The following is a 12,499-nucleotide window of genomic DNA, read 5'->3' as shown; positions in this document are numbered from 1 at the left end:
GGGTAAAGGCAACATGGCCTTGCAAAGAGCCCTGGATATGGAATCTGAAGACTAGGTCTGCCACTTCTAGCTATGTGCTCTTGAGCCCATAGATAGTCATTTGTTTTTCTGAATCTCAATTTCCTAATCCCCCAAAAGGAGAATACTTCCATCTCCCTCAGAAGTTTTAATATAAGAGGATTATATGTGACAAAATGTGAAAGCCGTTAGGATAATACATAGTACATAGCAGGCACTCAATGTATGTTAACAGGTGAACTGAGAAGAGTGAAAAAGAACCACTCTTCCTATCTTTTTTAATACTTTCCTATGCTGAGTCAACCTGCATTATGTCCTTGAGAAACGGACAAGTTTTGTTTTTTTCTGGGATAAATAGTTCTTCCTTCTCCCCAAGATAACAAGGATCAGTGAATAAAACAAGAAAGCTGGGAAATTAGTCTCTGTAACGTTCAGCAGAAATCAGATGTTGTTACCTGGAGCCAGACAGGTAACTGTTGCTCTAAATGTGGTACAAGGTATTTTGCTACCCATCAGAAAGTGCAGACGTCAAGGAAAAAGAGAAAGAATAGAGTGTAATCCCCCCGCTTTTTTTTTATCGGGCTATGTCAACTCATTGGTACATGTTTAATTCCAACTTTTTTTGTTCAAAAACAGATGGGTTCTTCCTCAGTGCTAGGCACTATTCTAAGTGCTTTACACATACAACTCATTTGATCCTGACAACAAACCTACAATGGAGGTGCTATTATTACCCATTTGGCAGATGAGGAAACTGAGGCACAGCAAAGTCAAGTAACTAATACTAGGACAAACGGAGGGCAAACTGAGGCAGTCCAGGCAGTCAGACTCCAGCACCCATGCTCTGGTCACAGGACTTCTTGAGTACTTTGATAACCAGAATATAACTCACTGAGTCAATGCCTCCAGGTATGTTATGCTCAGTGTTTGGCATTATACTTCAGTTAATTTAAGCCTCAGAATAACTTAGGTGATATTAGTCCTATTTTACAGATAAGAAAACTGAGACTCAAGCTTCAAATAACTTACCATAGTCATGAAGCTAATAATAAATGACAGATCTGAACCAATGTTTATCTTACTTCAAATTATACCTTCTTTCCACTATTCCTTTCGATAACTGGCTTTATTAGAGAAATAACGTAGCACAAAGAAATTCCTCCCCCTAAACAATGAACCAATCATTCTCTCTCTACATCATTCCTTTCTCCTCTTGGTTAGATTCCTCAATGCCCCATAATCACCTCTTACTCTGAATATTTCTGAAATCAATTTTTCCAGATAAGAAAAATGAAGCACATCGTATCCAGCTACTTTTTCAGGGTTTCAGACTCTATATCCTACAGAGCTGGATGATTTAATTCCACCTTCCCATTCTTATTGCCAGACAACTGCGATCATACTTTCCGTTCCTATTCATCTGTTTCTCTTGCCTTGAGGGGCAAAGCCCCAAGCCAACAAGAAACTGAGTTATTTTCTCTGTACTCTGGCCCTACTATAATCAGCATTAAACATGACAGCTGACTTGGTTTGGATCAAGTCAGAGCATTCTCAGGTTTGGCCCAAAACATCCAAGTGTTAGGGAGGATTCCCAAACACTTCAGGAATACTGCCTTAAACAACGCACACTAGGCATTACAACTTTAAAAACATTCCCAATGTGAAAGCGGAGCTGGAGATATCTAGAACTCAAGCTGACAGCACTTGGCCAGCAGTGGAAAGTGGAAATCAACCTAGAGGGAAATCAAGGAGAGGAAGAGATAAATTGGAGGAAGCAAATCTGGAGTTCTAATTAGGTTAGCCATGAAGGGAAGGAGAAATATTGAAGGTGATAAGGGTCAGTTGGAGGTTTTTCCTCCTCCCTTCGGTTCCTCTTTATTGCTGGATATCTGGCAATATAGTAAGTGCTAAATAAATACTACTTGATTCAACACAATGCCAAGGTTTCTGTTGTACTTCTTTTGAAAATCAGTTTGCAGGTGCCTCAAATCCTTTTTGGAAAACAGTTACAAATCAAGTAAAACGAATGCAATCTCCACAATATGTACACCTATGCATCAAACGAACTCCTAAATTAGGCAGACAAGCAAGAGTAAAGCACATCAGAAAGTGAAGAGGCTAAGATATGAATAGAAACCATGCATTTTCCCGAAGAAAGCAGTGCAGTCTTGTAGAAAGAGCAGTCAGACAGCCTAGATTCAAATCTCAGCCACATCTCTGAATGGCTCTACAGACTTGGGGGAACATTATCCTAAATTTTATCATTTGTAAAATAGGGAATACCACCACTTTCCTCATGGGGTTGTTGGGAAGATTAAATGGAAGTGAAGGTGTTTTATTTTTGGATCTTCTCCATCCACCCAGAGCAAAAATGGCATACTAGCAGCTCAATAATACAAAGTGTAGAATGTGCAGTGGTAGGCGCATAGCAAACACAGAAGGGGAAATTGTGAATGGAAGCAAATGAAAGAAAGATGTTATATCTAGGGTGAGACTTGGTGTTGGGTGTGTTTTCACAGAGGGAGTAGTCAGGCATTTCTATAAAGCAGTCTTCTAAATAGAAGAATAAAGGTGTGGTATGCTGCCTTTTGAAGTGAGTATGTAAAATTCCTGGAAGAAAAAGTAGTGGAGAGCTAACGGTCCTAGAAGAGAGATTCAGAAAAGTGGTTGGGGTTTATAACAAGACAGCTTTTTAATGCAGAATCGTAGATTGGGAAAAAACAATAAATGATTTGAAAACCTAGGCTGGAATCCCAGCTCACAAGTATGACCTTGGGCAAGTTACTTAACCAACTGAGACTCTCAATTGCAAAACACAGATACAACCTCATAGGACTGTTGTCAAGATTAAATGAGATAACGGATGAGAAAGCTGTTAATGCGATACAAATAATAGGTATTTTTAGGACTTAGGTTCTCCCCCCACTTATAACATAGTATGTCCATGACCTTGGCATGATTTCAGTTCTCAGGGCCTCGGTTTTCTCATCTATAAAATGGGGAGGATGATACCATCTACCCTATAAGTGCTCTAAGTATCAAGCGAGACCACATATGAGACATCGCGCCTTGAAAACTGGACAGTGCTATAGGTATATAAAGACCTGCCACCGTGGCTGATACATTTTACGCATGTCACGGGCCGTGTTTGTGTACAGAAGCAAGTATTTTTATGCCATACAGGTGAGGAAGCCTCGAGTGCATCTATGCATCCACGAGTGGGACACGGAGCACACACGCACACCTACGGATTCCGGGGGTGTGACTTGCGCGTTTGGGAGCAGGACCGTAGGACAAGCCGCTGGGCCGGAATCAGAGGAGTGGGCGCCAAGGTGGGGGCAGGGGGACGCAGGATGCATGGATAGGAAAGGCTGGGGGCACAAACACGCATGCCCAAGCCGGAAACGTTTTCGGGGGAAAGCAGTGCGCATCCCCGGAATGAGGGGGGTGGGGAGAGATGCGCTGTGCAAGTCCGGAGGGCGGCCCCGGGGTGCTATACCCCAAGCCCGGGGCCAGGGCTCTTTACCTTATCGCTGTAATCCCTCAGGACCCGTTCGATAGCCCCCGCCTCGCCAGCCCGGACGATGTAGAGGGCGCGCTCCTCATCCATGGCCGCAGGTGCGGGGGAGCCGCGGCCGCTCTGCGCGCCCAAGCCGCTGCCTCCAGGTAAACGCCTCGCGCCCCCGCTCGCTCGCTCCTTCCCAGCTTCCTTCCTTCCCTCCTTCCCTCCCTCCCTCCTGCCTCCAACCCGCCAGCCTCCGCCCGGGCAGGCCCGACGTCACCGCCCCTCAACTTTCACCCCGCGACGTCACCGGTCCCCCAGCAACCGGCGCCTCGCGGCCGCCCCCGGCAAGGCCCCGGGCTTGATAGAGGCTTGCCGAGCGGCCTGAGGCGCGGTCAGACCCAAGGTCCTGATTGCTCTCCCGCCTCTCCTTCCCTCGGATTAGAGTCCAGCCTTTTAAGTGGGCTTTCACAGACAGAACTGTTCTCTCCTGACTCTCCTCTGTGAATCATTCTTCTCAGCTGACGAAAACGACCCGCTTCTGCCCCGCCTCTCTAAGAGACAGCCGCTAAATGGACTACAATTCCCCGCGTGCAATGGGGTCACCCCATTATTCCATCTAATTTGCTGGAGTGCCGAATGGCATGCCGGGATTAGTAGTCATCCAGCGGGAAAGACTTCCCTTCAAAGGCATGCTGGGAGCTGTGGTCCTGCAAGGGCCGGAAACGGGAGTCGGGCCGCCCCTGAGGCCAGCGGCCAGGAGACCGTTAGGGGGAGGGTTAAAGCGACGGCTCTGCCTCCTTTTTGTTCCTTACGGAGTTGACTGTCCTGTTGGAGCCTTGGCTGGTAATACTGGTTGATAGTCGCGGAAACTGGCACACTTTGGTGGGAACTGTCAAGCACCGGTTTAATGCCCTCTTTTCTCGTTTAGCGGTTTCGATCTCCGAAATTCTTTCCTTCCTTGTTTGCGGTCATGTTATGTATTCAGTTATGTATTACAGTCATGTTAACTAGATGAAAGAGGACTCGGCGATTTTTTTCCTTAATAATAATCGCGGTCAATATATCGCGCGCTGCCTGAGCTCCAGACTCTGTTCCGTGGTTTCCATATAGCCTCTAATTCTCACGACACCGAGATTTTTGTAGAACCAAAGGAACTCGAATAGGTCAAGGAATTTGTTCTAAGTCATATAGCCAGTAAATGGAGATCTTGAGATTTGAATCTTAGTCTTTCCCCAAAGGTGGCTGCTCTTCAACCACCAGTAATGTAATAATACTGATAACACTGGTAATGGTAGTGGTGGTGGTGATGGCGATGATGATGATGATGAAACGCTCTCATTTCCTCTCTACTATGTGCAGGCATTCTGTTACTTTATATCACTTCTGTCAATTTCTCACAAATTTAGTCAACAAACAGTTGAGAACCTCAGTTTTCTCATCTATAAAATGGGAAAGAGGATACCATCTATCCTATAGGTGCTCTGAGAATCAAGTGAGACCATATGAGACATTGCGCCTTGTTCAATGCAGACAGTGGGCCCAAAATAAAGTCCCTCCTCTGATCGGCCTTCCATACCAGTGCTTGATCCTCTGAGTGAGATACTATTCACACTTTAAGATGAGGAAACTGAGTTTTGGAGAGATACTAATTTACCAAAATTGCAGAATTTGGAAACTGAATTTGACCTCAGAAGCTATGTTCTTTTTGCTCTCTCAAGCTGTTTGTAAGAGAGTGGATGAATTAATTTCCAGTTTTTCATTCCAAGCAACCTTTACGAGAAATCATTTTTAATGCCTCCCCTGCCTGCCTCTGCCTCTTGAGCTATGTTGAAGAGGAATTAGAGGGGACAAAAATTGGTTCATCTAATAATTATTGAGTTTATGTGTCAGATACTGTGCTAGGCTCTGGGGATTTGGAGATAAAAACAAATATGGAATCAGAGCTCACGGAGCTTTTGGTCTTTCTGTGGGTTATACTTTTCATGCAGCAGACATTTGTTGAGCACATTTGTTGAGCCAGGAATTGGAGTAGGTGCTGTGTCCATAATTAAGTCAGAAAGATTTTAATCTATGACTTGAAAAAGCACACTTTTTAGTAAGGTCATGGTATGGTAAGCTACATCCCTTAGGTAATAGTAATATCTTGCAATTGTTTTTAACAGTTTACAAAACATTTTAATATATGCTATCACAATGGATCCTTGAGCAAGATATTGTTCCCACTTATATATAAGAAAATAGGCTCAGTTGGGTTAAGCAACACAAACTGGGACTCACTCAGATTGAGAGCTGTAACATAACAGTTTTTGGGTGCTTACTCTGTGTCCAGCACTATATTATGTGCTTTTTGAGTAACCATATATTTATTTTTGGAGCAAGGACTCCCTGACAGGATACTAACAAGGATAAAGTATCTGAGTAGAGATGTTTCTTTCAAAGAAGATCTTACACATGTGTTTGAAATGTCTGTTTAACGGAAATAGGCTTATGTTTTTAGGCTCCAACCCTATACTTCTAAAAAGATTTTTAAAAAATGCAAAACCACATGAATTAATGGCTTGGGAAATTGCACTTTAGTAATTTTAATTAAGCACTAATATTCTGATTTTATAAATCAAAAGGATCTTTGACTCTAATTCAAGTCATCCTTTGACCACTGACGAGACTCTGGTCCCAGAAAAATTAAGTGACTTGTCCAAAATCAATAGTTAAAAGCAGACTCTGGGACTAGAGCCTAGACTAGCTAAATCCTGGGTCACTGCATCACTTTACATCCCTTAATATTTAGTTATGTGATACTTTCAGTGACTAGAGTCTCTAGTCCAGCACTAACTCCAGTTCCTGTTGGTTCTTGGGTGGCATGATACTAAGGAATTAGGATTTAGAGACTGGGTAATCAAAGCAACAAATACATATTCAGAAGTCATTGCTCTGAAAAATAGTAATATAATAATTCAATGCATATATATAGATAGCACTTTACTCTTCTCAAAATATCTCCACATAGATTATCTGATTTAATTCTTATAATAGCTGAAAAATGCAGGGTCAGTAGGACCTTTTTATAGAGAAAAGGGAAGTTCAGGGTGCTGATTAGCTTGCACCCAAGCAATAAGTTAGCTAATGACTGGTATAGTTAAGGGCTAGAAGTGCTCTAGGCTCTGATAACATACAGTGTTATGGACTTAGAGGTCAGGACCAATGAAAAAGCTTGCAAATAGATACTAGTCATTTATTTTGGACTTTGATATATCCTGCTGTGGCATTTCCTCTGCCGTGACAATGGGTTATTTGGAATGTGCCAAATCGAAGGTCTTTATGGAGCACCTGGTGCCAACAGCTTTTAAAATACAGATCTTCTCATGTGCAATATTTTTATAGATTTTCTTTAGAAAAAAAGCAGAAATTTAAAAACTAAATAGCTTGGTTTCATTGCTGCAGCTCCAGAATTGGGAGTTCAGAAAATTCCACTAATTCAAGATACAACCTGTCACTTAAAAACCACCACACCACTGTGTGAGGCTACTCTGTCTCTCTTAAGCTACGTGTTTTCACCTGTAAAAGAGATTGGCTAGATATTATCTTAGTTCTCTCTGTTCAAAAATTTTATGATTCGAAGAACAAAATCATATTTGAACATGCCCATTCTTTAGAAAAATTTATTAAGAGTGAGGTTGTACAAATCAATATGTATAAATCAAATATGAATTCGATGTGTGCAAATATTTCTTGGGCATACCTGCAAAGATTCTGATTCACTTGATCTGTGGTGAGGCCTGGGGTTAAGTGAACAATGGGGTTAAGAACCACTCGACCAATATTTTGATAGTATACTAACCACTGAACTAATTTTTTTATAAACTACCAAAGTCATGTGCATGTGACTCAGTCTTTGAGAAATCAGAATGACCCAGCAAGACAAAAGTTATTTTAAATTTGTTTGTTTGTTTGTTTGTTTGTTTCTTCTTTTTTTTATTACCAAGATTGAAGTCTCCTTTTTTTAATAAAGTTAATTATCATGATTTGTTCTTTTAACATAATTTGGTGATCATTGGAGCACAGCATTGTCTTAAGCACCATAAAAAAAATTCAGGCAATAAGCAGATCTTTTCTACTGATAGGAAGAAACAAAGCGAACATAAGTATTATGCAAATCAAAGCAAGATAAGCATTGGTGGGAAGAAGAGTAATCAGAGACGCCTTGTTGGAGGAGGTGAACCATACAGAATAGTGAAGAGAACCTAGAAGGCTAGCAAATAGTGGAAAATGCCATGAGAAAGGTTCAGGAGGCCAAAATTAACAAGACCCTTATTGAGACATGATACCAACTTGGTCGAACTTTCAAGCTAGCAGTGGAAATTTCTTAGAGGTCAATTGGTCAGATAAGGAAGAGTTAAAAATGAGAGACATTTCATAATCAGTGATGACTCCAAGACCAAGCCAGTCCAACTTCAACATGTTTCGTTCCTGAAAATACTATCTCAGAACGCTGTATGACATAAAGTTAAATAGAACTGGGAAACAGGAAAGGGTCTGTTGCCAGAAAGTGTCAGATCATTGTACACATTATTTTAATTTCTCAGGATCTCATTTATAAACTTAGAGTTGGATTAAATGACTTCGAAGTTTTTTTTTAAAGCTCTTAAAAATTTATGACTACTCCATCCAGCCTTTCAGCACCATTATGAGGTTCCTCAATAATATTTACAGTTTTCTAATTGCTAAAATTGAGCCCATGCTGTTAGTCCTTGGCAAATGTACCTATAGTTGTTCAATATTAATTGACTATCCACAGTGGGACTCTCAAACTAAGCATACAAAATGGGCTCTGCCCTTTAGGAGTTTTTATTTATCCAAGAACTGGAATGTGGGTCAGACCTATTTGCATCTTGCTGGCTTGGAATCCCATCCAAACACCTCTTGGGAAAACCCGACGCTTTGGGTGGCAGTGCTGTAATGTGGCAAAAGAACCTGGACTGAGAATTGGAAAACCTGGTTTTTAGTTGTGACTCACTGTGTGAGTCTCAGAAGCCCATCATTTGTCAAATTCCTTAAAACCCTTCTGGCAACCATTTTTTTTTTTTTTTTGTATCAGACAGAATACTTGAAAGCCAAAAGGCTCTAGTTTAAATTTTAACTCTGTCTCTGGGTGTTCAGGGTTGTCACTTGCCCCTTTTGAGCATTGATTTTTATTTTTATTTTTCCACAGTAATGAGCGTAATGATACCTGCTTTGCAGGTTGTCATAAGGGGCAAAAGAGATGGCCTTCAAAGTGGCCAGCACAGCAGATGTGGCATGGAGTAGCCACTCAAATGTTAGCTGAACTGGAATGAAAAATGCAGCCTACCTCACGGTGATGTTGTGAAGTTTTGGGGATAAAGGTCATGTTATTCCTAATGATGTACAAATGCATAGGTTTTGTTGTCGCTAGTGCTATTTTTAACAGGAAAGTAATTCCAACACACTGGTTTGGTCTTTAAACCTTGAAGTTAATGTCTTTAACGCTGACATGCTTTGACATAAGACGGGTTGGGGATAGTGACTGTTGTGTGTATAAATAAGGGGTCTAAAATACGCGCATGCATGCGCGTGCACGCGCGCGCGCACACACACACCATATCAATGTCTTTGCAATTAAGCTTTCAAGATGCACATGTCAGAGGAAATATATTCTCACAACCCTTCTTCCCACCACTTCCTTTTTAACTCCTTATGCAGTAAAGCATTAATTTACTTACCAACATTTGATTAAACTCTTAAGGTTCAACCCTAGGAGGAGGCGGCAGTGGACAAAGGATTATTGCCATTCATCATCAACACAGTTTAGTCTTCCCCTCCAGTTGCCTACGAAGGATTAGCATTTCCTTGAAAGGAGGAAGACAGAATAAATTGCATCTACAGCCAAAGAACTGCCAGCTCCTTTCAGCTGGGGGCACATACCGGGAGCTTTTCTCATATTAGTCAGCTTTATCTCAACTTTTGGGCAGTGCCTACATCTGAATTTCATGGGTTTCAGGGTCAGTCAAAACAGAATTGTAGGGCTGTTGAGGTCAGAGGCCACCGCTGTCAAAGGGTAGTGACCTGAACAGCAAGAGGTGGCCAGTCCCCCACCCTCACCCTCCCCAAATGACTTCATTCTAGTGAATACTTGGCTCATTGCACCTCCCCTGCAGAGCTTTTTTTCAGACCTGGTAATAAAAATCCTCCTGTGACCTGGTATTTTTTTTTTTTTTAACATTATGATTGATTTACTTTTGTTCCTGTTTTTCTATAGAATGACCAAATCTTGGTCCATGATAATATATTGGTCTGTATGTGCCCTGGGAAATGACGGAGGGAAAGCTATCCGCTGTTAACTTACAGTGAATGGAATGCCGCCTAGGGTGAGGGGGGAAGGTCTGGTGCCCCTCTTAGGAACTGCCTTCATTTAGCGCACACGAAAATTTCCCAGAACTTGTGAAACGTTCTTTAACCCCAGTAGGTTCTATTACCATGGTCAAGGTTGATTTAAACACTGCAAAGCCGCTTAGGAGAGAGGAATGGGGGTGGGGTGGGGTGGAGTGGAAACAAAAGTAGGAAGGAGGAAGAAGGCAGGGTGCTTTAGTGGAAAGAGCTGGAGCAGGGCAGCTGCGTTTTCCCATCCCAGCTCTCCCACTTACTGTGTGACTTTGGACAAAGCCCTAAGCTGCGCGGAGCCTGCGTTTCTTCACCTGTAAACCGAAATGATTAGACCATTGACATTGCAAGGAGGTTGTGAGAAGTGGACATGATGCCTCTGATGTGCCCGGCACATAGCAGACCCCAAGAAATGGGAGCCTTATGCAGGCAGATCTATTTCAGAAATGTCCCACCTGTCACTCAGGGTGAGGTGAGGATGTAGGTTCCTCATTTAAAGATTGTCCTTCGGCCTTGGCTACATTTCAGTTCTCAAGAAGACATTTCACCATTTATTATTTGTATCGAATCTGAGAAGTGTAGCACGGGCCGGGACATTTTTGATACCATTACTGGACGGGGCACAGTGTCGCGCTTCCTTGAGAACTCGCTCTTCTAAACCTCTCTCCTCGGCTCCCGCCTTCTATCAGGAGGCTATCACAAACACCAGGTATCAGCACTGCAGCTGTTTCTGCGGCTGCTTCTCTCACCCCTGCTGCCACGGTCAGACCTCATTATTTTTCATAATAGTTCTTAAACAGCTGGTTTTAGCTCCTGAGGCATTTATAATGACAAAGGGAGGAATGAAACCGGGGAGCCCTATTTCTCCCACCCACCATCTCTCTACACCCACGCGCCTTTCCTAGCAACAGCTCTTTTCTCAACTCTTGGGGCCCACGACTTCCGTCCCACCTACACCAGTAGCAGCAAAATATGGGGGTGAGAAGGAATGGGGGAAGAGCTTTGGGGGGGGGAGGCTGATGAAGCACAAAAGGTTCTGACCTCCTTGGAAGAAGAGGAAACCACAAGGGCCGTGTCCAAGCTGGCTTAGCTTGGGAGGCTGCCAAGGAACCGAAGCAGAGAAGGGCCAGGTTAGAAGGGCAGGCTGCAAAGTGGTTGGGAGGTGGGCTGGGCTGGAGGGCCCGCCAAACAGTGTAGCTGGGGACAGGTTTGTCAGCGGCGGCCCAACTGTGAACGGTGTAGGCGATCGGAGAGTGCCACTTGTCGCCACTCCGGACAGACAGGAGCCCCGTGAAAAAGAAATGTGGGATGCACATTCAAGAAATAGCAGTCCCTAGATCTCATGTGGAAGGGATTTTTTTCTCAGTCTTGACTTGCACCCCGGGAGCTTAAAAAAGCTGATGCTCCGGGTCACATTCCAGGTCAATCATTTACTGTGGGTGGGACCTACAGATCAGGATTTTGAAAGAGTTGATGGAGTAACTGAGGGGCAGCCAGGGTTGAGAACCACTTGGAGCAGGAGTGCCCCTTCTACATCTTTGGTGGAACCAGGAATTGATCTCAGTTGTCGCTTTAAAGCAATAAGTATATCCATTTTTTCTCTTTTAAGCTTCCAAGCATCATGATTTGCATACTTCAGGCTCTTGAATAAGTCTGAACTTTGTACCTCAAGAGACCTACAATAACCCCTCCCCACACCCTGTATTAAAGGGAGTATTTGTACTAGCCCCTTCAGGATTTAATTTTTAATTTTGTGATTCTGCCTTTAAGAGATGCAAAGAGTTGAGACATATTAGCTTGTATGTTTGTTTTTGCTCTTTCCTTCTCCAGATTCACTTTGAGATATTTCATCCGATGTCACTTTAAAGCAAATATTAAGGCCCAATCCGGAAGGAGGGGAAGATGGCAGAAGACTGCTATCCGGACTTGTGGGAGAGAGGGTGGGGTTAGACACAGGAAGAGAGTGGAAGGATGCTCAGTACCGGTGGTGCAGGTACACGAGCTGAGCTCGCGGGCATGAACCTCGGGCTGTTTTGAGCACCAGCTGGTGGTGCCGTCGCCCTGTCTCTTGTGGCTGCCTTCCCGAGTCACTGCCCAGCTGCCAGTCTGTTCTTTGTTTTCCATGAGCTGTCCACCCTCCTCGCCCAGATCTGCCGGTCCTGGTCCATCAGCACACAGACTATAATTGGGATGTCACGGTCATATAACATGCCCGCTTGAGGTCCAGAGTGGGAGGTGACCCCTCCAAGGTCACATAGTGGTGAAGCCAAGGGTTCCTTTCAGTCTTCTTTCCCTGATTTCGGTCCCTCTCCCCATTTAGGTTGGGCTTACTCAGTAGCATATTTTTTATTGGTCTGCGACTGGGTTGTAGTCTCAGAGGGGCCGCAGATTCCCTTTCTTCCCAGACCTGGGGTATATTAGAGGCCTGACAAAGGACACAGCGGGATGGATGTCTGGGACGCCACAGGCCTGCGACGTGGGTGAGCCATCCTGGCTGCTCTTCATGACTTCATTCAGTTTCAAGCTGGCAGAGTCCTTTTCAGAAAGAGTCCTAAAGAGGGGAGTGTCCCTTTATTGCCA

The 12,499-nt window shown here is 43.6% G+C and overlaps 1 protein-coding gene and 1 long non-coding RNA gene across 7 annotated transcripts in view; one reads left to right on the top strand and one right to left on the bottom strand.

Moving 5' to 3' along the window:
• RIC8B (RIC8 guanine nucleotide exchange factor B) overlaps positions 1–3,678 on the bottom strand; it is an 89,665-nt gene extending 85,987 nt beyond the window's left edge. For all 6 annotated transcript variants that reach the window (XR_004955807.1, XR_004955808.1, XR_004955809.1 and 3 more), the window contains exon 1: positions 3,545–3,678. Coding sequence is in view for 3 of the 6 variants with exons in the window: in XM_016148073.2 (XP_016003559.1) it covers positions 3,545–3,628 (84 nt within the window). In the remaining 3 variants the exon portion in view is untranslated. The remainder of the gene's footprint in view (positions 1–3,544) is intronic.
• Positions 3,550–7,248, top strand: LOC118613764. The gene is made up of 2 exons (XR_004955810.1): positions 3,550–3,684; positions 4,042–7,248. It is a non-coding gene; the product is annotated as an uncharacterized LOC118613764 (long non-coding RNA).
• Positions 7,249–12,499: the final 5,251 nt, after the last annotated feature.

The sequence above is a fragment of the Rousettus aegyptiacus genome, unplaced genomic scaffold (genome assembly GCF_014176215.1).
Source record: "Rousettus aegyptiacus isolate mRouAeg1 unplaced genomic scaffold, mRouAeg1.p scaffold_m13_p_2, whole genome shotgun sequence".
Classification (NCBI taxonomy): Eukaryota; Metazoa; Chordata; class Mammalia; order Chiroptera; family Pteropodidae; genus Rousettus; species Rousettus aegyptiacus.
Note: the sequence above shows the minus strand (reverse complement) of the source record. Positions and strands in the feature narration are given on the sequence as shown.